General features: G+C 33.0%; 4 protein-coding genes across 4 annotated transcripts; all 4 read left to right on the top strand.

Annotated features, from left to right (window-relative positions):
* The first annotated feature begins 31 nt into the window (after positions 1-31).
* LOC135837303 (uncharacterized) lies at positions 32-5,753 on the top strand. Its single transcript, XM_065352528.1, has 5 exons — positions 32-187; positions 4,099-4,403; positions 4,495-4,704; positions 4,796-5,378; positions 5,458-5,753. Exons 1-5 carry the CDS (start codon positions 133-135, stop codon positions 5,619-5,621), a joined length of 1,317 nt encoding a protein of 438 aa, XP_065208600.1. The 5' UTR covers positions 32-132; the 3' UTR covers positions 5,622-5,753.
* Positions 5,754-7,532: 1,779 nt separating this feature from the next.
* LOC135837302 (uncharacterized) lies at positions 7,533-9,973 on the top strand. The gene is made up of 5 exons (XM_065352527.1): positions 7,533-7,667; positions 7,765-8,126; positions 8,208-8,396; positions 8,483-9,074; positions 9,636-9,973. Exons 1-5 carry the CDS (start codon positions 7,619-7,621, stop codon positions 9,797-9,799), a joined length of 1,356 nt encoding a protein of 451 aa, XP_065208599.1. The 5' UTR covers positions 7,533-7,618; the 3' UTR covers positions 9,800-9,973.
* Positions 9,974-12,746: 2,773 nt separating this feature from the next.
* Positions 12,747-15,384, top strand: LOC135837300 (uncharacterized). Its single transcript, XM_065352525.1, has 5 exons — positions 12,747-12,940; positions 13,029-13,333; positions 13,419-13,622; positions 13,721-14,321; positions 14,788-15,384. The coding sequence occupies exons 1-5, from the start codon at positions 12,886-12,888 to the stop codon at positions 14,904-14,906; spliced, it is 1,284 nt and encodes a 427-aa protein (XP_065208597.1). The 5' UTR covers positions 12,747-12,885; the 3' UTR covers positions 14,907-15,384.
* A 2,225-nt stretch (positions 15,385-17,609) lies between these two features.
* Positions 17,610-23,580, top strand: LOC135834244 (uncharacterized). Its single transcript, XM_065348077.1, has 4 exons — positions 17,610-17,776; positions 17,869-18,164; positions 18,239-19,019; positions 23,318-23,580. The coding sequence occupies exons 1-4, from the start codon at positions 17,728-17,730 to the stop codon at positions 23,491-23,493; spliced, it is 1,302 nt and encodes a 433-aa protein (XP_065204149.1). The 5' UTR covers positions 17,610-17,727; the 3' UTR covers positions 23,494-23,580.
* Positions 23,581-23,832: the final 252 nt, after the last annotated feature.

Raw genomic sequence — 23,832 nt, 5'->3', positions numbered from 1 at the left:
AAAATACCTTAATCTTTTACTTGGTGAAAGAATTTTTTAATTGAAAGACATTTTCAAAGCAGTAGCCTTATTTGGAAGAGATGTGGCAATCGTAGTGATTATTAAGTTATTTTATTCTGCATTCGGTTCAAAATGCATTCGCACTATATAACGAAGATTTTATTATTTTCGCTGAGCGTACTGCAAGGTAAGTAGAATTTATTGCAATTTAATCAGTTGGAAAAATATTCGACAAGAAAAAATTCGACTGATGAAAAAATTCGAGTAATTTAAAAAAAAAAGAAATCAAGTGTGAGGAACACGAATCAAACTATAATAAAATGGGTCAAATACAGATGAAATTGTTTTATGAGCACTGAGCACTTGAGCAGTGTGTAAGATTACTTCTCAATTCAGAATAATTTCATCTCAGCAGATCTTAATGAGGTCAAAGAACTCAAAAACTCATATCGTTATGCCCCTTCTGAAGAATATCTATGTCACGAGATCATAAGATCGGTTCCAGTTTTGACAATATTCAAAAACCATCAGAATTTTAATGTAAGAAGATTTCATGCTTGAAAAAGAAATCATTCCTCTTCCTACACATTTCCAATCTTATTCTTGAAAAAATCTTCTAAATGTTGGTAGATTGAGCCTCTTACCTATTTGCAAATGTTTCTGCTCAAAAAATTTTCAAAAGAGAGCATAAGTGAAAAGTCAGTTGATTTTTTTTTTCAAGTGTTGTTATATTGGTACACTTTCTTCATCCATCATCCCACCACAAATCAGAAAAATAACCATGAAAGTGTAAGTATTTTTCAATACTTGAAAATCACCCCAATTGAGGCATTCAACTGAAAAAGAGTCCAACCAAAGTTAGATCAAAAATTACCAAAAATTTAAAATCCATTTTTCGAATCGTGAGAAATCTTCAACAATAAAATTTTGGGCCAAAGTTTTGAAAAAAATGAGTAAAAATTTCTTCTTATTGGATTAGAAAGTTGAAACGTGCTGAAGGCTCCTGAATGGCCAATCCTTATTCTGATTTACAAGATTGAAAATGTAACTAATGATAACCAAATTTCCACTAAATTTTATACAATTCGTAACTTTCCAAAATTCTTAATCACACGATTTTTTTAAAAAATACTTCGAAATTCTATTTTTTTAAAAATCTCAAGTCAAAAATAAAGCGCTGAAAACTTTTTCCCAAAAGTTGAAGAAAATCAAAAAAACGTAAAGTTTTTTTTTCAAATCAAAATTTTTCGATCAGAATTTTTTCAAATGCTCAATTTTTTGTTTTCGAGAAAATTTTATGTAAGTACCCACATTTTTAATTTCTGAATCAGAACCCTTTTGGATAATTTCAATTTCTTCAAGGAAAAAACTGCTCTTATGTCCTAAACAAGATCAATTCCGGAACGAAACCCCTCAAAATTGAAAAAAAAAATAGAAAATTATGGTGAGAGTTTTGCTTTAAAAAATGAGCTTATTTAGAGAACTCTGGCGCAGAAATTAGAAATTATTGAACAATTTATTTCATTTTTGTTCCGAATGCAAAATTATCAATTTCAACTTCAATTTTTCATTCTATTTTCAATTTTTGATTTTATTTTCAGCCTTTTTGATTTTACTTTTATTTATAACGTTCAGTAAGTAATCGGTATTTGATTTGATTTTCTGAGTTTGACATAGGGCAGATTGGCCCCACTGCCGAAGGTAGTGCATATTTTACTGACCCCTTATATTGAAAATATTGGGAACGTGTGTAAATTATTTAGAAAAGTAGAAATCTTGCATTCTTCTGTACTTTACGTACATGACGTCAGGTCGTTGTCCGAACCCCCTATATCAAGGAGTTCGCGACAAGGACGATAGAATGACAGATTTATGATGTCTTTAGTTAGCGACGTATGTGGCGGCATTCCACCCCCTGTGACAGGTCAATTAATTAATGATCTCGCGGCTCGCGTCGTGATGACATTTATGACCAAAGATAGGGTTTAAAAATATTATTTATGAGCTTTGTACTTGTACATAGCAATTTTCACGAATTACGCAAATACCACCACCATTTAGGGGTGGGATCTCGCTACTATGTACTCTCTATATTAACGATTTCTTCAGAGAAATCAGTAGTCTTATAATTCTTTAGGAATAATGCAACGTCGTGCTTTTCGCGTGCATCTCTAAAGATGTATCTAATTCGCAGCAATGTAAAAATTGCATCGTTTCGATTGTTAGTTAATATCATACTTGGTTTTGGCAATACGCGTTAGTTGATTCCTTGTCGCCTGTTAATATAATAGATCGTGAATGTCTCCCCAGAGGGGAGATTATCGATCAAGCGATGGTTGTTTGTACCCTCTTCTAGCGAGGTAATCTAATTCGTTTTAATATATTTTTATCGATCTAATCATGTTCGGAAATAGTGCCTATTTTGGTAATTCGTTATGTTCCGCGGCATATTCGGATTATGCAAAGTGCTACGTGCGGTCTCGTTTAGTTAAGTTCCATCGATGCCTTTATTATTAGTAAGGCCACAGATAGAGATGGAAAAAGCGTATAGTGTTCTGTAAGTAGTAATATGTGCATACTATTTAATTATAAGTGTTTTTTGTGTCGTTGTACGTCCGACTAAAATGTCTAGTGCAACGACCTTAATTAGATGAATACCTCGTTATTTTATTAGGAGCCTTATAGGTATATGTTTTTCACGCACTATTCCACCTGCGAGTGGCATGGGCGAAGTTATAATTCTCTTAAAAATTAGGTATCTCTTAGCTGACTTTCTCACTATAGGTAGAGTTAAGTTATTTACGTCTCCTAATATCATTCAGTCAACTGCTATGTGAAAACATAATTGCACAAGATGTATGTTTATGACGATTTGTAAATAGTGTAAATACATAGTTTAAGTAAAACAGCGTTTTTATTGAAGACTATGAACATTGAATGTGTATGGTTGAAATGATAGGTTACAGCCTTCTGAGCTAGCTGGCAATAGGCAATTATTCCCCACGTAAGGAATAATTCCAAACCTCACTGAGTACGAAATCAAACATTTCCTTCTCTCCCTTAAGTAATCTCTCCGTTTCCGACTATATCAAGTTCTTGATTTTTAGTTTTTCATTATCATTTTTAATTTTTGATCCAATTTTCAGGATTCTGGGTTTCTTTTTCAGATTTTTTTAGTTTCATGCACTTTCTGTTTTTTTTTTCAGTTTTCATTTTTTTCATTTTTGATTTTATTTTTTAGTTTTTAGTTTCATTTTCAGTTTTTGAATTTATTTAATTTCACTTTCAAAGCGATTGGAATTTCAGGGTTTTCGATTTCATTTTCGAAACATTTTTTTGGAGTATTCAGTTTCATTTAATTTTTATCCTTTTTTTCTGTTTTCGATTTTGTCTTGGAGTTTTCAACTCAATTTTATGTTCAAAGTTTTAAATCTCATTTTCAATTTTCATCATCAGTTTTCAATTTTAATTTCACTTTTTAATTTTAATTTCAAAATTTCTAATTTTAGGCCTACTTGATTTTTGACAGTAAAACCGATAGGACCAGTGACTTTTTTCTTGGAATGGGGGGGAGGGGGAGAGGGCTCATTTAGAAGAATATTATTGCACAGAAATTTAAAATTTTAGGAGAAAGGCTCACCATCTTCTCTTGTATTTCATTTTTTGATATTTTTCAACCAATGAAAGAGTTGGAGTTTGGAAGAAGATCAACATTGTTGGGGGCACCTCCTCGGAGATTTTTTTTAAGAGGTGACTTATGAGAATTTTGACGTGGAAATTGGGAATTTTTAATTGTATAAACATTAGTAATTGTTATAAATATGAATTTTTGAAATTTTCAGTTTTTAAAAATAAAGTTTTCAAGCTTAATTGGCTAAAATTTACAAATCACATAACCCCCTGTTTTCTGGTAGGTATAATTTTTGCAAATGCATAATTTTTGTCACGAATAAAATAAAAACCTATCTTTTTTCAAAACCTGTATTTTCCTGAAAAATTCCAATTTTTCGGCAATTGTATATTACGTTTTGAGGAACAGAACTCATTCTAGAAACGAAGAAATAATCTACATTTCAATTTTTCCTCGCCATGTTGCAGGTATTTTCTCATCGCAAGCGATATATTTGGAAAACGACATCACAAAACTTTTGGATAAATGGATCACCTCCGTATTCACAGTTGATTCAGAAAAAGCATGCGATCTATTCTCAACAGTGAGCTATTACAAAGTGAAAGAATTCGAACACGAGTTGGACCATAACGTAAGCCATTTCGACAAAAAGTTCTTTTTCCAAGATGTTAATTTTACCATGGTGAGGATGACGGAAGACATGGTCGACTCCGACTTCTCTGGCGAATGGGAGCCGCCACAAATTCACTGGAAATTCTCCGAAAACAAACTGGTAAGGTTACGTACAAATACTCGTACAAAAAACTTTCAATAAATTCATAAACTGAACAAGCAAATAATTTCAACTCATCTCCATTGTATAGACTGTATTCTTCGAAGAACTAATGTTACACACACAAGGAACACTCGGCGCGAAAAAGAATGAGCCGTATGCCGATTTCAACACTTATCTGGGCGTCTTCAACGCGACACTGGTAGCGGTAGCATCTCCAAACCCAGAAAATACAGATTACCTGAAAATCGCCTATGATTTTTCATACCCCGAATCGGTCACATTTTTGAATGGCGACGAGGTAACGTAAATTTGATATAAAAACTGAAAATTATTCGTTATAAAATTGATATGTACCTAGTTTAGTTGACGATTGAATGCATTACTTTCAGGATGTACAATGGTTCAACGTCACAACTCCACCGCACGAAGACCTCAACAAAGAAATCGAACCAGTATTGCCTTTAATGATCAGCAAAAACATACAAAACAATTACGAATTTTCTTACGCCCTAGGCGAAATTTTCGAAGCATATACCGATACGAAAAAAGAAATAATTTACGAACATCCTGATTTCGTGAAAAATTCCGGATTATTCCACTACCTGATACCGAAAATCCCATTTTACGAATTTACCTTGAAACGAGTAGTCATCTTCGGGTTATCGAATTTGGAATCGTTCAAAGTTCACAGCACGTCTGGCGTTTTTACGCATACTCTGTTGGTTAAAAATGTCGAAGGAAGTGTGACCTTGGATTACGGAACGGACGAAGAATCGCCTTTGAAAATGATTTTCCAAATCGACTGTCTTTTTATTTCGAAAAGAGACGATACTAGTTGCGCTTATGTGAATGCCCAATATTACCATATTGCTCGAGCAAAAACTAACGTTTTGTTAACGAATCGTCAGTCGGAGGCGATCATTCATGGTCTGGAGCGAGGAATCGCGTCTTCTGTATTGCCATCGATGGAAGGTGAGTTATCATTATTTTTCAATGATTTTTATCCCAAATATTTAAATTCCATAATGACATTTTCTATCTGTTTCAACAGTTGGAAAAGTATGCGACTTGGAAACACCTTTGGATGAAATTGATATTACCAACGCAACTGACTGGAAAAGTGTAAAAGAATCATACAGAGGATGGATTCCATTCAACGACGACAATGAGAACTCTGAAGTCGCGAAATTTCATTTGAATGCATTCCAAAGTTGAAACAAAATAAAACGGTGGATCCGAAATTGAGATCAGAAATTAAATTTAGAATAACCTACCAATTTGAGCATTTTTTTGATTTGTAAATATATGTACCATGTAGAACAATATAATTATAAGCTATAAACATTACATTATAAGTCCAGTGTACCTACATATTGTAGTCGTTTATGTAAATTACATAAAAACTAAAAAATTAAAAATTCTGATTCTGAGCATTAAATCAGAAAAACAGCACTAAATAAACCAAAAACTCTGAAAATAAAATTGAAAATTCATTTTGAAAAAATTGAAAACTAATAAAAATAAGATCAAAAATTTTAAAAATGAAATCGAAAATTCGGAACATTGAATCGAAAATGTAAAAACAAAACCAAAATCTGAAAATGCTCCCCCCTCCCAAAAAATTGGAAATTTCAAACATTAAATTGAAAAGTCAGAATAAAATCTAAAACCAAAAATAAAACCAAAAACTGCAGACAAAAATCGAAAACTCTGAAAATAAAGTTGAAAACTGAAAATAAAACCGGAAATAATCAGAAAATAAAATTCAAAACTGAAATGAATCCAGGAACTGAAAATCGAATGGACTGTTCCAAAAATGAAATCGAAAACTCTGAAAATGTAATCAGAAATTGAAAAAAACTTTATACAACTACTACACGTACAACTTGAACCAAAAACCGGAAATGAATTTGAAAATTCCAAAAAGTTGAATCAAAAACTGAAAATAAAACTAAACACTAAAAAAAGAAATCAAAAATGGAACATGAATATGAAAACTGGGAAATAATGAAAAACTGAAAGTGAAACTAAAAAGCACTGAAAAATAAATTTTAAATTTTGAAAATGGATTAATTTTTAACCTGCAAGATCATCTTTTAGCATAAGATTAAGTTTTTCATTTCGAACATTATTGGTCACTTGGGATTGAAAATCGAAAATAAGTGAATCGATTTTTGGGGTTTGATCAATCAATCTTAGATCATGATTGATTTTTTTACTCTAAAATTGATTTTTAGAGATATAAGGTTGATTTTTAATTTGAAACATGAAATTATCGATTTTTGGGATCCGATCAATCGATGTTTGATCCAAAAGTCGATTTTTTTAGGCTAAAATATTTTTTATCACTTCAAACGTGATTGAACAACATACGCGATCGAAAATCGCAAATGAATCGATTTTTGGGATTCGATCAATCGTCGATGTTCGATCCAAAAGTCGACTTTTTGAGGCTGCAGTGCATATTTTATTTTTTTTTCGTTTCAAACGTAATTGAGTATATGTGATCGAAAATCGCAAATGAATCGATTTTTTGGGATTCGATCAATCGATGTTCGATCCAAAAGTCGACTTTTTGACACTACATTTTTTTTTTTCATTTCAAACGTAATTGAGCATATGTGATCGAAAATCGCAAATGAATCGATTTTTGGGATTCGATCAATCGATGTTCGATCCAAAAATCGATTTTTTTTTAAAGCTAAAATACTTTTTTCTCATTTTAAACGTAATTGAACATACGCCATCGAAAATCGCAAATGAATCGATTTTTGGAGTTCGATCAATCGATGTTCGATCCAAAAGTCGATTTTTTGACACTACATTTTTTTTTCATTTCAAACGTAATTGAGCATATGTGCTCGAAATCGATTTTTGGGGCTCGATCATGGCCAATTTTTGATCGGGAGATCTCGAAGTACACAATATACTCTCATGAGCTAATTTTTCATTGATGGCAGAATGTTTTATCCTAAAGATAAATACAAGTAGGTACATTCTAAATAACTTCATAATTTTTTTAATTCACTAATGAAATAAAACCGATATCTTTCGCAAAAATCCAATTAAAGCATGTAGGTACTTAATTCATGAGATAAGCTACGACTTACAAAAATAAATAGATCTATGAGCACTTTAACTGTACATGAATCAAATCAAAATTCCAAGACTTGGCATCGCTTCTCATAAGTTTATTTTCATATTCACTCAAGATGCATTTCGTAACGTGGATTTTGCTGACAATTCTGTTTGTTTTCAAAGGTACATGGTATAAAAAATAATGCTCATTTAACTTTTTTCAGTACCCGAAGGTTGAAGGTTTTGATACCTAATAATGTTGTGCATCAATATTTTCCAGAAGTCTCATCGCAAGACTCCAATGTTACAGCCGGACATTCCACATTATCAGATATTGTTCACAAAGATGAAGCAAAAACTGCTACACATTCGCCATGTCATAGTCATATCCACGTCTCCATGGAACACGACATCACCAAAGCTTTAGATCGTTGTATAGCAAATATGTTCGATAGTGCTGACTCAGACACAGTGTTCAATTTACTATGGGAGATGAGTAAATACAAAATGGATGAATTTGAATACAAAATGGATTTCAAAAGTAAACATATCAAGCACGAGGTTGTGTTTCGTGATATCACCTTTATCTTAATTAGCTGCGTGGTCCCGTTAGTCGAATGGGATTTCAGCAAAAGGAACTTGGTGAGTGAAAAACCAATCCTAAGCAATTTCCTATTCCTAAAGCCGACCCTAATAAATCCTACGAAATACCTTACATTTTAGCAAATATCATTCGAGAAACTCGTTTTCAACGTCAAAGGAGCATTACAAGACGAAAGTACCAAAGTGCTTTCTATTCACGTCACTATGCAATTGTTAAACGTCACCATGAATATTTTTGAATCGCCGGAAAATCGAAATCAAACACAATTAACAATGAAATACGATTCTTTCATCATGTCGCATGATTTAGTGAGTATTTAAAACTACCAACACACGTAAGATCATCTCCTTTATTCGAAAAATTCACTTCGTACTTCATTCTTTCAAATTTCCAGCTCCGCAAATGTTTCTGGACCGCGTACGATGCTGAAAAAAATGTTTTACCCGATGAAGAGAAAAGTGACCTGGATAGAGTGATTTTAGAAGCCCTGCCTTCGATGTTACTCGAACACCTGAATCGTTACCAAATTTTCGATTCCATTTTCAACTCGTATGATCAAGCCAAATACCAAATCACTTCGATGTATTCCGATAGCGTCGATTCTCAAAACAAATTTTACTACTTTATACCAAGAATACCCTTTTTCTGTTTCCATTTGAAAAAGATTATTATTAAAGGGTTGATGAATTTCCAAATGGTTCACGTGTACGATAAACTTCAGTCTTTTACGCATACGTTGCTGATTGAGAATGTCGAGGGAAGAATGATTTTGGATTATGGACGACCCGGAGAGACACCCATGAAATTGAACTTTAAAACGGATTATCTTACGATATCGATAAACAAGAATACGAGATGTGTTAGCGTGAATGCCAGATATTATTACGTTAATGGGACAGATGGACTTTTAACGTATCGTCAATCGCCACTGATGATGAACACGATCGAAACAGCTATTGCGTCTTATATTATGTCATCGATGAAAGGTTAGTTCATTATCTGTTAATTGGGACTTTTATTTCAATACGTATTATACCTAGGTAAAGAATCAGTAGGTAGGTAAAGTGAATTCAAGTTTGAACTTATTTCATGAACGTGTAGGCTCACATCTGAATAGAGGCCTCTTCTTTTTTTAAGCAAAACACTGTGAGAGTAGTCACGATGCAATTTTAGCTGATGAACTGCCAAATTTTAAATTTTAGACACCTACTTTCAAATTTCACATCATTTTTTACAATTTTTATCAAAAAAAAAAAAATTGGACCCTATAAGATTTTAGGTGGGTCTTAAACCGGAAATCCCTCACATGTAATTAAAAATGTGCAAATGTGGATTTTCGGAGGGAAACAGGGGGCTCAAATCTGAGTATAAATCCATAAAAATTCTCCGAGTGAAAATTCACTTTTTAGGGAAAACAGAAAAATCACTCATCAAAGTTCTCGAATCTGGGTGATTTTTCAAAAAATTATTAAAATTCCTCACTTCATTACTTTTTTTTTGAAGAAAAAAAAATCTCAAAATTGATCTTTCTTTTCTTTTTTACACAGTTGAAAGAACATACGATGTCAAGATACTTGAACAACAAATCCAAATCCAAGCGATATCTGATTGGCCCACGATGAGACGCAAGTACCAAGAGTGGATCCCATTCAATAACGATGGTACCGAAATGAAAAATTCAGTTCACGAAAACAACAGTATTACTGCTTAATGTTCACATACCTTAAAGACGTATCTGCGTCGATCGAAGGAAAATTACGAGATGTTGTATTCTACAAAAGTACAGGATTTTATAAACACTCACCTAGAACAGAACAATAAACAGATTCGGTTAGGTACTTCAATATTTCATAAGAATTTTATAAATAAAAAATAATACAAATCATTTTTCTAAGTATTATACACATAATAATAAACTAATATTAATACATATATCATCAAATTCCAAAATTAAATGCACTCATCTGAAAGGGAAGAAACTTGAAAACTGTGCATTAAAAATCCCATACCTAACTGTTTGTCTCTCTGATTGAATGAGATCGGAAACGGATAGTTCTCAGATGCAACCTCATCCGACCTCATCTAATCTGATCAAAGTCATGATCCAATTATATTTGTTCAGACCTAATCAGATTCAATAGGAGAAATCTGATTAATATTACTAGTCTCGTGTCATCTGATCAGATCCATAATATGTACATTCCCGCACTCAATTCCAGATCTGATCGCATGAAAGTATTGGTTGGATTATTATGCTTATCTGTTTTAAACATGCTAATAAGATTCATAGGGGGATACCTGATCAGATCATACATTTGATTAAACCGGATTAGATTTGTTCAGACCTGATCAGATCCAATAGAAGAAATTAATCTAATTGTATGATCAGACCAATTTCATCGGATCAGATCGATAATCTCCTAACATCCAATCTGATAAGACCAGATTTGATGAGATCGCAGTATTAATAGGATCTGCAATCATTAACCCCCCCCCCTCCGGCTCTTCTTCTTCTAGATGGTAAATACGTACCTATGCCAAATATTTTCAACCCTCAACTCATTTCAATTTTTCCAACCCAATTTTTTATGAATTTTTTTCCTTCCAAAAAAAAAATAGTAATAATAATACGCAAACCTAATTTTAAGCTTTTCACTCGTAAATACGAGCCTCTAGCCAATAAGTTGCTGTATATGGCTCATTAAATAAATAAATAAATAAATAAATAAATAAATAAAAAACCAAAAGAAAACAACAAACTTAGTAAATAAAAAGCTTGAAAAAATAAACAATTAGTAACCAAAAATAACTCCAAAAAAAGATAAAACGAGAGCAAAACAATGCATTAAAAAAAATCAGCAAAAAAATAGAGAACATTGAAAATCTAGCAATAAAGCCAAGTTTTGGCAAAAAGCGAGGCTTTGCCAATTTGCGCAGAAAATGGCATTTTTATCAACAAAAAAAAAACGACACTTTTCTGGACGATTTTTGAAAAGAAGTGAGACCTGAAAAAAACGACAATTTTTAGGAATAATTTTCCTAAAAAGCGAATAGTTTCGTATTAAAAAAACTAGAGTTTTTGACAAATTTTGGCAAAAAGCCACACTTTTTTGACAATTTCAACAAAAGAAAGGGCATTTAACTAATTTTTGATCTAAAGAACGAGGGTTCTGAACAATTTTTGGAAACAAGTGAGCCTTTTTTGATGATTTTCGATAACTTTTGCTGGAAAAACGAGGCTTTGCAGTTTTACTGGAGAACGAGAATTTTTGTCAATTTTTGGCAAACAAATGAGAATTTTTGTAATTTCTGGCAATGAAGCCAATTTTTGGAAAAAAGGGAGATTTTGACAATTTTAGCACAGAATGGTTATTTTTGTCAAAAAAAAAGCGAGACTTCCTGGAGTGAAAGTTGCAAAAAAAGACCGTTTTTATCAATACTTTTCCTGAAAGTCGAATATTTTTGTATTAAAAAACTAGAATTTTTGACAGTTTTTGGCAAAAAGCAAGACTTATAATATGGTAATTTTCAATTTTAGCAGAAGAAAGGGCTTTCAGGTAATTTCTGACAAAAAATGAGACTTCTTAACAATTTTTGGAAAAAAGTGAGGCTTTTTGGTGATTTTTTGACAACTTCTACTGAAAAAGCAAGACTTCGCGATTTTGCTGAAAAACGAGAATTCTTGTCGATTTTTAACAACAAAAAAAAATTAGACAGTTTACATATTTTATGTAGCAAGTCTTGATACTTTTATGGCAATTAAATGCGAACAATTATACTTTTTCATAGTTCTTGTCGAAAAAGCGTGACTTTTTAAAAATTTGTTGGTGAAAAAGTGAGACTTTTGGCTGTTTTTTTGGCAAAAAAGCAAAACTTTTGTTTGATTTTTGATGAAAAATTGCGACTTTTTGCAATTTTGTACAAAAACCAGAATTTTTTACAAGGACAAAGTGAGAATTTTGCTATTTTTGCTATTTTTGACAAGAAATAGGACTTTGGTAATTTTAGTAAAAGGCAACTGAAGTTAGTTAGGTAGATCTAGGTGCCTACTTGAAATGGAAAATGATTATTCGTAATGAACAACAGCTATTTCTTACATAATGTATATGAATTTTTCTAAAAATTTCCCAAAAACAAAATCTGTTAAAAAGAAATGAATCACATCTTGTTGCATCAAAAGTTTACACTTCATAATTTTTTCCTCAATGATTTCTCATTTTTGGAACCCTGCTCATGGCTCATCCTTGAGAATGCACTCAACTAGTTGCACTTTAAGAAACCTTAGAAGAAAATATGGTTTTTTCAAACTATAACATCTCGGTCAGATTTTCAACGAACAATTTAATAATAAAAAAAAAATCACAACGGTTGTGTAAGCGGATGTGTTTTAAAATCAAATAAAATCAGCAATATTATTGCTTGAAGACCAAATTTTGAAACTCGTACTTCCGCGTTTTACCCAATAACCATTTAATATTTACTTTTTTAATATTCAAAGTTTATTAAAAGACGCCAAAAATGATGAAATGTTTCGTACGTACATCATATTTATATTTCGCAAGAAGCAATACCTACAGCTGATTTAATAAGTAATGTACACACACTCAATAATTATGCTAAAATTAAATTTCGAAACTATGATCTCTGATACGACCCACAATTTTGATAATTTTATTTTACAATGTTCAAAAAAGAGTACTTAAGCTATCACTGAGCCTATTCAACTACTCCAGTTATTATTTAAACGTTGGTGATCGTATATTGGCGAGTTTCCTCTTCTTCCTTTCTGTAGACACCATGAATTACCGGTACCAAACAATGTTTTTACTTTTCGTTCTATTCGCGTTAAAAGGTAATTAGCAACCATTTTTCACCTAATATCGTATAGCAAAAATTAACCTTTCTTCACAAATAGCTAATTCCAACTGAATAATTTTCAGAAATTCTTTCAACGCAAACCACCCTACTTTCCAATAAACACGATATCAGTTCATCATTGCCTAATTGGATCGCCACAATATTCCAAAAAGCAGACGCCAAAGATATCAACGATGCACTGGTTAATGCATTCGCTTCAGCCGAATACCACCGAGTTCGACTCCTTGAATACAATATCACTCGCGAGTTGGAGCCTTTCCAGTCAAAAATCATCTTTTACGACGTCAACTTTTACACTCACGCAATAGATGCGAGAAAAACCTATCCATACACGCTAAAAACCTGGAAATTATCCGACAATAAAATCGTAAGAATGAGATTGAAATTTACGTAGGTAATTTCTCGATTCAAATTCACGCAGAAAATAATTAAAATTTTTTTTTTTATTGCAGTGTTTAACAACAGAAAAAATGAGAATCACTTTAGAGGGAGAAGTTCGTCCGAAAAAGGACCAATTTTACGCCTTTTTCTTCACCACGTTGCATTTCAAGAACTTCGTATTGGAAGCGATTCCAGCATCTAACGATCCTTACAATGTAAAATTCTCGTTCAACGTTTCATACGACAGATATTACGTTCGACATCACGAAACATTCGTAAGCATAATCTATAAACAATCTACTAGTAATATTAAGTATAAACTACTCCAATTTTAACGTTAAAAAAAATTATCGAAACCTAATCCATTCCGCAGGAAGAAATAAATTGGCCTAAAAGGTATCTAACCTACACCCAGAGAAACGAATTAACCACCACAATCACACCCATACTACCTCAACTGCTACGCGAACACATCGACCGTAATCCAAAATTTTCCGAAACCATCGACCAAATAGTCAAAATCGTCGACCAACCTTCCGAAAACATCTCAGCGTACCCGAATTTGCAATCCTATCGAAACCAATATTACTATCAGTATCAAATACCGAAAATTCCCTTCTTCAGTTTCTGTTTGAAGAATCTCGTCATCGAAGGGTTACTGAATCTCGAATCGTTAAAAGTGGATACTGATGCGGAATCTTCCATCTTTACCCATACATTGCTGATGAAAAATATTCGCGGAAATATGATCTTGGATTACGGGTCTAAGAAACAGAAACCGTTGGAATTGAATTACGTCATCGATTACCTATCGATTTCCATCAAAAAGGACTCTGGTTTGGTGCACGTGACAGCGAGAAGTTACAGCGTGAATAGAACAGCAACCAGTTCCCCTTTGAGTTATCGTCAATCGGCGAATATAATTCAGAAAATCGAGTGCGCTGCGGCTGATGTGTTGGTGCCATCGAAACTAGGTGAGTTTAATATCTACGTAGGCATGTTTTACAAGATGGTGGAAAAATCAATGCCCTCAACTTCTCAAAATATATTTTCTGTTTCAAAAATGATCCAAAATACACCAAGGTGTTAAAAAAAAAAAAAAAATCCTCAAATTTAAAAAAAAAATCCTAATCTTTTTCAAAGGTTTAATCACACAAAAATAAACAGAAATAACTTCAGATATTTTTTTCTATTTTTCATGGATTTCTTTCTCAGATTTTTTACAACAGCCCATTTTCAAAAAATTGAACCAGGAACCCCCCCCCCACACCCTATTCCTTAAGATTTTGGCACATAACTCCAAGAGTTAAAAAAAAATTCAACTAACTGATCAAAAATTGATTAAAATCAATTCAATTTAACTCGTTTGAGGATTTTAAAAATAAAAAAAAATCATTCACAAGAACTAATTTAAAGTGTTTTCAATACGATTGCTTACAGCTTGGAAAACGTGCGATATCGAATCTGATATTGGCGAAATTGAAATTACAAACGATTCTGACTGGAAATCGATTGAGAGAAAATACAGCGACTGGATTCCATTTAATAAAGCTTATTAGATTCGATATTATGATCGGATTCGGTGCTAAAGCTTTTCTACGCCGTACGAGTGAGTGGATGGTTTATGTCGAGTCGTTGAAATGAGTTTATTTAAAATTCAAACGATTTCGTTTTAGTTTAATTTTCTTACGAGTATGTTAAGTATTTTTAGATAGAAAGTAGGTAGGTATACTTAATAAGTACCTAATGATGCGTAATCCTTCGTAAAATAATATAATATGAAACTCAGCGTTTTAATTTCTACACTAATGTATTTTGTACCCCTCTCTCTCTCTCTCCCTCCTACAATCCATTCCTCCATCTCACGTAATAAAAAACTGTAAACATGTATCAAAGAACTAAGAAAATTATCATTTGTTTCCCTCCTCGTCCCTTTCGAAGCTGAGTAAGAGGGCTTTATTTATTTTTGCTGAATGTACATATATTTATCCACTGAAAATTATGTAAGTAAATTAGTCCTGATCAAATAAATATCAACTCCGTCAAATCGAATTTCACCATTTTCAATGATTTCTAAGCCTCTGGTGTGATTTTTGAGTCCTCTGAAATTGCTGAATTTCTCTAAAAGAAAAAACCCGGAAATCAATTTCAGGGAGTCTACAAATTTGTTGACCAAAAAATCACTACCATTTCACAACTTCTTCACTATTTTTCATAAAAAAATCGCTACCTTCCAAAATATTTTAACCCCCCCTCCCGATTGATTTCTGCAATTTTTAGAGTAATTCAAAAATTCTGGAGAAATCGAAAATCGTGCTGGAAGGTTCCAAATGGCCTCAAAATGGCGAACTTCGGACGAGAGGGGGGGGCTTGTTTTTCCCTGTGAATAGAAAATTTTCCATTTTTTGATTTTTTGTTCTTCTTAAAAATGAAGTCAAAAGCCATACTCGAGGCGTTCATCTGGAAATCGGCCCAAATGTGAATAAACTCGTAAAAAACGTCGAGAATAAGCATTTTAACAGGTTAAATAAATGTTCGCCCCTTCTGAAGAGAAATTCGATAATTCTAGAAAAATTAAAAATTGACCCAGAGGCTATACAGAATGGTTCAACACGTTAAAATTGGATTTCAGGGATTTAATAATCAGTTCAATGATCAATTTGCATAATTTTTACTGATTGAAAATACATTTTTTTTTTCATTAAAAAAAAATTTATGTATGGGCTTAAACCGCTAAAAATGGCCAATTTTGGATCTTCAAAAATTTTCATAGAATCGAAAAATTGATCTGAGCAACTGAAATTTTAATGTGGAAGTTTCAGATCATGAATTCATGATCTTAACTCATACTCAATTTTTTACAAAAAAAAGTTACAGTAACGAAAAAAAGTGATACAACAAGAGAAAAAGTAGAACTGTTTTGCAAAACTTCGTTGATAGCAAGATAATTTTTGACAATTTTTAACAAATGAGAATGTTTGCAATTTTTGAAAAAAAATCAATTTTTGGCGAAAAACACGAGGCTTTGATGATTTTAGCAAAAAGAAAGTCTTTTGGGCAATTGATGCTTCTGGACAATTTCTGGAAAGAAGCGAGATTTTTTGGCATTTTTTGTAAATAAAGGACAGTTTCCATTTATTTTGCTAGAAAGATATGTTCGCCAATTTTTCGACAAGAAGCAAAAATGACACTTTTTTGCGATTTTGTAAAAAAAGATATTTTGAGACAGTTTTTGAAAAAAAAGAGATTTTTTGGATTTTTTTATATAGGACTAAGTAGATAAATAAAAAGCAGTTTTTAATCGTTTTGCCAAAAATTGAGAACATTCATCAATTTTGACAAAAAATTATACATTTTTGAAATTATTTTTGTCGAAAAAGATCGACTTTTTCACAACTTCTTTGGTGAAAAAGCAAAACATGAAAATAAGAAATTTATTTTATTTGCTTTTTAAAACGAGTACAAGGTTTCACAGCACATCTTACAGGGCGCATTCGTTTTTAGAACCCAGAGTGTCTAACAAAATCTGAAAAGTGAAAAGAAAGACCTTGGAAAGACCCTTTGGAAGGACATTTCCAAAATTGAAAATGTACTGATATCCCCCTACCTCCTCCTTCCCAATTGATTTTCACAAAATTTCCAACAAAAAAAAACTTCAAAAATTTACCTATAATTTTTAAAACAAAAAAATAATCAAGAAAATACATCAAACAATGCAAATAATCAATTGACTTTCATTAACAAAATATTTAATTTTTTGCTAATATTTATTTAATTATTTTGACGTTTAAAAAAATGAAAAATTCTGAAAAATTGAGTTTTCATTTTTCGTTCGGTTTTGATTAAATGACTAAATAAAGTAGGTATTTGAAAATTCGGAAAAAAAGAATGACTTTTTTTTGTAAAGAAGGACCCATAGACAGAAAGACAAAATTTTCCTGACCTTCTCGATCGGAAGGACTGTTAGACACTCTGGAACCTTCTAAAATATACTATTCGACGCTTTCACCGGACTGCCCTGAAGATTAATTAAATCAAGATTCAAAATCATCTCGTAATTTCGTTGCTTATGCATGAAATTTTGAACTGATACTTCCTCGTTTCATTATCTAATAATCAATCGATCTCTTTTCAATATTTTTATTTCATTACAAAAGATACATTACTATATTTGTTTCATAATAAGCAATATTGTGCTGATTAAATGATTATAAACGTATCAAGATTCAATTTCAAAATTATGACGCTTCGATCCGAAATTTAGATAATTTACTATACTCAACACCATTCATTAACCCAGTTAGTGATTCAAACTGAGATCATTCAAAGTTCGATGATCGTATTATGTAGTAATACCTCCACTTCCATCACTAGGACGCCATGATTCACCAAACAAAGTTGATATTTCTTATTCTATTCGTATTAAAAGGTAATTAATGAACATTTATGGTATAATCGCGACAGAAATGTTACCTACTTCTACACACCATAAGATTCAATTTTACACTCGATAATTTACAGAATTTCTCCCCAAGTCCAAATACGATATCTCAGTATCTTTGCCTGACTGGATCGACAAGATATTTAAAAATGCTGAAGATCGAATGCTCGATATTACAGTAAGGGAATCATTCAGTTCATCCCGATGGTACCCTCAAACATTGGAGTACGATATAACTGATCAAGGTTTCCCTTCGCCTTTCCAATCAAAAATCATATTCTTCGATACCAAATTTCACGTTAATGACGGAAATAGGATAGAAACCAAGTCAACGCCTTTTACCCTGGAAACTTGGAACTTATCCGATAGCAAAATTGTAAAAAAACATCATCAAGATAATAATAATTCACTACCTATTCAAAAAAATAATGAAAAACGCTTTTTTTGCAGCGCATATCGACAAAAATTTTCAGAGTCACTTTGGAAGGACAAATTCGAGTGAAAAATGATCAGTGTTACGCTAAATACAGGACCACGTTACATTTCGAGGATTTCGTGTTGGACGCGATTCGAATATCTAAAGACTCTAAAGACGTGAAATACTCTATCAAATTTTCCTACAAATCGTTGAGTGAAAGGTGGGGTGACAGTATAAAATGGCAAAAAGGTTACATAACAGTCAATCAGGGAAAACAGTTGGAAAGATCCATGGAACCCATGCTGCCCCTAGTGCTACACGATTACATGAATCGCAATCCACAGTTTTCAGAATATTTCGGCAAAATCACCAAAATTTACGATCATATTTTTGAAACTATCCCAGCTAATGAAAATTTGCTGGATCATCGACAGCAGTATTATTACCTGATACCACGAACTCGCTATTACGGGTTTCATTTGAGAAATATCATGATCAAGGGGTTACTTAATATCGAATCTTTGGATGTCGACAAGAAATCACCCTTGGTTACCCGTACATTATTGATGAAAAATATTCGTGGGAATATGACTTTGGATTACGGTTCTAAAGAGCAAGCACCGTTAGATTTGAATTTCGTGATTGATTACCTTACGATTTCCATTACAAATGGAACCGACATGGTGCACTTGGAGGCGAGAAGTTACAGCGTTAATCGTACAACTGGTGCTTCGTTAACTCATCGTCAATCGGCGAAAATAATTCAAAAAGTAGAATGCGCTTTGGCTGCTGAGTTGATGCCATCGAAACGAGGTGAGTTTGTTATGTAGACTAGCGTAATAAAATTTGAATACACAAGGCATATTCTAGTTCAAATGCTGTTCTAAAAATTTTACCAGTTTTAAACCAGTTTCGGTGGCTTTTGACTACTCGTCAGAGGAATTACCAGTACTTCCATTTGAACGCTATTTTAACCAGTTGAGTTGTTTCAAAACCGGTTTCTGTGACTTCTGACTATTCTTTAAAAGCCATATTTCCGTTTGAACGCTATTTTAACCAGTTGAGTTGTTTCAAAACTGGTTTCTGTGTCTCCTGATCAGTGGATTAAACTTTTTTAAAAGGGTGAAAACACAGAACAAAAAAATCCTAAACGAGTTTAAATTCATTACAATGACCCAACTGAAGTCCACACGAACAAATTTCAAAATTTGGCGTTTCCTTAGAAATAGGTAGGTAGGTACTCATTTCAAAAATGAAGCCTGCTAAGAAAAAAAACAACTGCACACAGATGATTGAAGATTTATTTCTGCATAACCTTGGTCCTCATCATGTTCTTCACAAAACTTTTCTTTAGCCTCCCCCGCGCCTCAAATTCTCGAGTTCTTCATTTTCAAATTCATCTCTAACAATGTTTTGCAATTAGATCTCGAAAATGAAGCATCCTGCAAAACGCTGATGACGTTCTGATGATTAGGAAGATAAATTTGGTCCCCCCTGACCCCTCGATTGTTCAGCCTACATAGTGATGTCTCAAAATTTTGAGCATTTCTTTCTCAAACAAACCTTATAATCAAAAATTGCGATCTATCCTCGAAACAGTAGAAAATTAATGTATGTTCGTGAGATCTTGTCCTATACAATGTAGTCATTTTTCAACAAAAAAAAAAATTGGGGTGACAAAGGAAGCCATTTGGAATACTTTTAATCAAGAAATTGAGAATTTAACAACGATTTTCACAGACTTATTTCATTATAATTTTTTAGATTTTAGAAGCTCTGCATTGAGAGACGAGATTGAATTTTTTCTGAGCAGGAGGCCATCTGAGATCATTTTGAACACAAAATTTAAAATGTTTGAAAAGATCTCTCGGGCTCTTGTTTATGTCATTTTTTCAATTGTTTCGATTTTGGAAGCAAAGTTGGAAAACCTGCACAAAAGATCAAACATATTGAAAGACGCGTGGGGGGGGGAGGGTACTGCAGATGGAGTTATTCGAAGGTTTTCATCACTAAATTGAAAATTTTGGATCAAAAATTCGCCTTGCTCACTGAGATTATGAAAGATTTTTTAAAAATTTGGTGTTCAGGCGTTCTTTTAATGCCCACTATCACGAACAAAAAAATCGTAGAATTTCTTAGCTAATCAACTTCAATTATACCATCTCATTGAAATGATCACAAAATTATCTAGTATTATTTTGTTTTGATTTTAAAAAAAAAATCTCACATTTAAAGAACTTTCGAGCTTGACAAAAATGAAGTTGAGCACGCAAAACCATCAAAAAATTGAGACAATAAAATTTTTTTTAAATAGCAAATTTTTAGATTTTGAAGAAATAATAATCGTCGTCGTCGTCGTTTCCTTATAAGCGGTAGGCCTATTGGCCTGTCTGCTGCGGTGTGGAACCTGTTGAGGATGAGCCTGAGGTATCCGTGAGTTTCCTCCTTGGTCTCCCTCTGCTTCTCTTCCCCGTTGGTGTATATTGGAGGACCTGTTTTGGTGATCTTGTTTCCTCCATCCTTTTGACATGATTTCTCCAATCTTTCCTATACTGTTTTATCTTCTTCATGACTGGCTTCACTCCGAGATCTGCTGTTATTTTCTCGGATGGGACTCTGTCTCTGAGAGTCACCCCTGCCGTTCTCCTCATGAACTTCATCTCTGCTGCCGTTATTCTTCTTTTATCAGATTTCTTCAGTGCCCATACCTCGCTTCCATACGTCATCATTGGTATTGCTAGGGTATTGTACACCTTCAATCTTGTTTCTTTTCGCACCTTACTGTTTCTCAGGGTCCTATTTATCAGTCCTGTGACTCTCAGGAACTTTGCAATCTTTCCACCAACATCTACTTCTCCCTGGTATGATATCGTGTTTCCCAGGTATTTGAAATTGTTGACCTGTTCAATGATTTTTCCATTTATTACAATCTTGCTTCTTACTGGCTCCTTTCCTTTGAAGGCCATTGTTTTTGTTTTCTCTGAAGATATTCTCATATCATACTTTTCTGATGTCTTTGTTAAATTATACATTGATCTCTGTAGGTCATCTTCTGTTTCGGCTAGTACTGCTTGATCATCTGCGAATAATACTGTTGATATTTCTTGCCTTCTGTCTGTCTTGATTCCTTTTGGCTTCATTTTCTGCCATTCTTTTACCATGTGATCCATGTACATGTTGAATAAAACACAAGACAGTGGGCATCCCTGGCGAACTCCTCTGTTTATTTCTGCTTGTTCTGAGAGTTTATTTCCAATTCGTACTCTTATTCTAGTGTTCTTATATATGCTGTTTATCACCTTTCGCATTTTATATGTTATCTCTTCATCTTTTAGGACTTCAAACAGTTTTTTTCTATTAACCCTATCATATGCTTTTTCCAGGTCTATAAAGCACATGTGTGTTTCTAGGTTGTATTCGATCCGTTTTTCCATCAGTAGTTTTACTGCATAACTTGCATCAGTGCATGATCTTCCTTTTCTAAATCCGTTTTGACTTTCTGACAGCTTTTCTTCTGCATGCTCTGCCAGTCGTTTTGCCAGTATTTTCGCATATATCTTGTAGCAGGTGTTTAGTAGACTTATTCCTCGGTAGTTTTTCAGGTTTGACATATCGCCTTTCTTGAACAGTGGTATTACAATTGCTGTTTTGAAATCTTCAGGTACCCTTTCTTCTTGGTACATCCTATTTAGGAATTCCAGAAGTCTTCTTTTAAATTCGCCACTTGCATATTTGTACAATTCTGTTGGTATGCCATCTTCTCCTGGAGCTTTTGCATTTTTTGCTGTTCTCAAAGCTTCTTGAAGCTCTTTAATTGAAATTCTGTCTTCTGTTTCTCCAATTTCATCTTCTATTTTTGTATCTTGTGCATTTTCATCACTCCAGAGTTCTTCAAAATATTCCTTTGCATCATTGATTTTAATCTTTGGCAAACCCACTCTTTCCTTAAAATTTGTGTCAATTCTTCTTATGATCTTGTACACCTTTGGCCGTAACTTGTATGTGTCATGCTCCAGGAATGTGATGAAATTTTCCCAGCTCTCTCTCTGTAATTTCCTGGACTTTCTCTTGACTTTTGCCGACTGTTTTCGATATTCTTCACCATCAACCTCGCTTTTTGTGCTCATGAATTTTCTGAATGCCTGTCTTTTCTTTTGTATGAGTTCTTGGATTTCGAGCGCGGAGGCCTAGATAGCAGCCCTATCACCGTGATATATCTGGCATGGCTGGTAACCAAGTCAGACGAAAATCAACCTTACTCAAAACTCACAGAAATAATAATGCATTAATTAATATATGTAAGCATATGAAATTTCTTCTGGGACTTCTACTTGAGATCATTTGGCCATAAATTTCTGCTCGGCTTCATAAAATTTCAAAAAAATTGAAAAACGACACACCCTTGTATAAATATGGCGGGGGGTAATAAATTCCCCTCACCTCTTATAAAAGCCCGATCGCTACACGGTAGGTACACGGGATCTATTTTTTATAGATTTGTTCATCGGGAAAAAAATATTCAATCGAGGTTATAAAAACCCTTCAAGACTTCATTTCTTGAAGGGGGGCGGATTTTTCGCTTTTCCAACGTCTTAAGTTACTCCAAGATATTTTCGAGGGACTGGGAGGGGTATCGAGAAAACATTTACTAAGAACTTTAATAATTTTTTGTAAATAGCACACTTTGAAAAAACGTTGAAACTGTTTTTTTTTAAGGAGGAGGGCTGTCAACATTTTGCAAGTGATTTTTCACATATTTTTTAACAGTAGATATTTGTTCTAAGAATTTTCCATTGGCAAAATGAAACGTTTTGAAAAGTTGGAAAAATTTTGAAATTATAGTTGCGAGTTTAAAAATAGGGAATTTCGCGATAAATTTTTTCAAAATTCTACAAAATGATGGGATGTTAATCGAAAATTTCGAAGTTTTTTTGAGAATAAAGAAATAAAAAGCAGAACATCAGGACACACAAGCAAAAATCAGGATAAACACATGACTTCTAAGATTATAGCAGAGCTGTTAGACACCCCTCAAAAAAATATATATTTGCGTAATAAATTAGTTTAATTGAACTCCACTAATAAATGTTTTCTATGTACAATGGTTATAGCTTGGAAAACGTGCGATATGGAGTCTGACATCGATCAAATCGAAATCACGAATGCATCTGACTGGAAAATGATTGAAAAAAAATACGGCGACTGGATTCCATTTAATCACGACGCACCGAAAAAATCGGGTTTGATGCGAAGAATATTGGGAGGACGTTTTATGTCGAGTCGTTAAAGACAAATCAATATCACCAGACTTGATTCCTAGACCCACCTATTAGTTGACTAATGTTACCTATTTATCAATTTAAGAACTGTTTCAATCACCTACATAAATCTTTCTTTTTTTCAAACATTTATTTTCCCCTTAGGTATTAGTGAGCCTGATTGATTTAAAATTATAAACCTGATTAGAGAATTCGAAGAGTTTTCGATTCATTTCTAAAATTCGGAGAAAAAAAGAAGAAGAATTCCTTTTTCAAAACTGAATTTTAATTAAAAAATTGAAAAGAATTTCGTAATAAAACAATTATTTTTTCATCGCTTAGTGGCCGAAATTCCAGATCCAGTCAAT

Source organism: Planococcus citri, chromosome 2, assembly GCF_950023065.1.
Source record: "Planococcus citri chromosome 2, ihPlaCitr1.1, whole genome shotgun sequence".
Taxonomy (NCBI): domain Eukaryota; kingdom Metazoa; phylum Arthropoda; class Insecta; order Hemiptera; family Pseudococcidae; genus Planococcus; species Planococcus citri.
The sequence above is the reverse complement of the archived record's forward strand: the minus strand, read 5'-3'. Positions and strand labels throughout refer to the sequence as shown.

Excerpts from the sequence above, each read along its gene's own strand:
- LOC135837302 (XM_065352527.1), top strand. The coding sequence starts at position 7,619 with ATGCATTTCGTAACGTGGATTTTGCTGACAATTCTGTTTGTTTTCAAA. Across the intron at positions 8,397-8,482 it reads TCATCATGTCGCATGATTTA|CTCCGCAAATGTTTCTGGAC; the intron begins GTGAGTATTTAA and ends TCAAATTTCCAG. Across the intron at positions 9,075-9,635 it reads TATTATGTCATCGATGAAAG|TTGAAAGAACATACGATGTC; the intron begins GTTAGTTCATTA and ends TTTTTTACACAG.
- LOC135834244 (XM_065348077.1), top strand. The coding sequence starts at position 17,728 with ATGATTCACCAAACAAAGTTGATATTTCTTATTCTATTCGTATTAAAA. Across the intron at positions 18,165-18,238 it reads ACTTATCCGATAGCAAAATT|CGCATATCGACAAAAATTTT; the intron begins GTAAAAAAACAT and ends CTTTTTTTGCAG. Across the intron at positions 19,020-23,317 it reads GTTGATGCCATCGAAACGAG|CTTGGAAAACGTGCGATATG; the intron begins GTGAGTTTGTTA and ends CAATGGTTATAG.
- LOC135837300 (XM_065352525.1), top strand. The coding sequence starts at position 12,886 with ATGAATTACCGGTACCAAACAATGTTTTTACTTTTCGTTCTATTCGCG. Across the intron at positions 13,334-13,418 it reads AATTATCCGACAATAAAATC|TGTTTAACAACAGAAAAAAT; the intron begins GTAAGAATGAGA and ends TTTTTATTGCAG. Across the intron at positions 13,623-13,720 it reads TTCGACATCACGAAACATTC|GAAGAAATAAATTGGCCTAA; the intron begins GTAAGCATAATC and ends TCCATTCCGCAG.
- LOC135837303 (XM_065352528.1), top strand. The coding sequence starts at position 133 with ATGCATTCGCACTATATAACGAAGATTTTATTATTTTCGCTGAGCGTA. Across the intron at positions 4,404-4,494 it reads AATTCTCCGAAAACAAACTG|ACTGTATTCTTCGAAGAACT; the intron begins GTAAGGTTACGT and ends TCCATTGTATAG. Across the intron at positions 5,379-5,457 it reads TGTATTGCCATCGATGGAAG|TTGGAAAAGTATGCGACTTG; the intron begins GTGAGTTATCAT and ends CTGTTTCAACAG.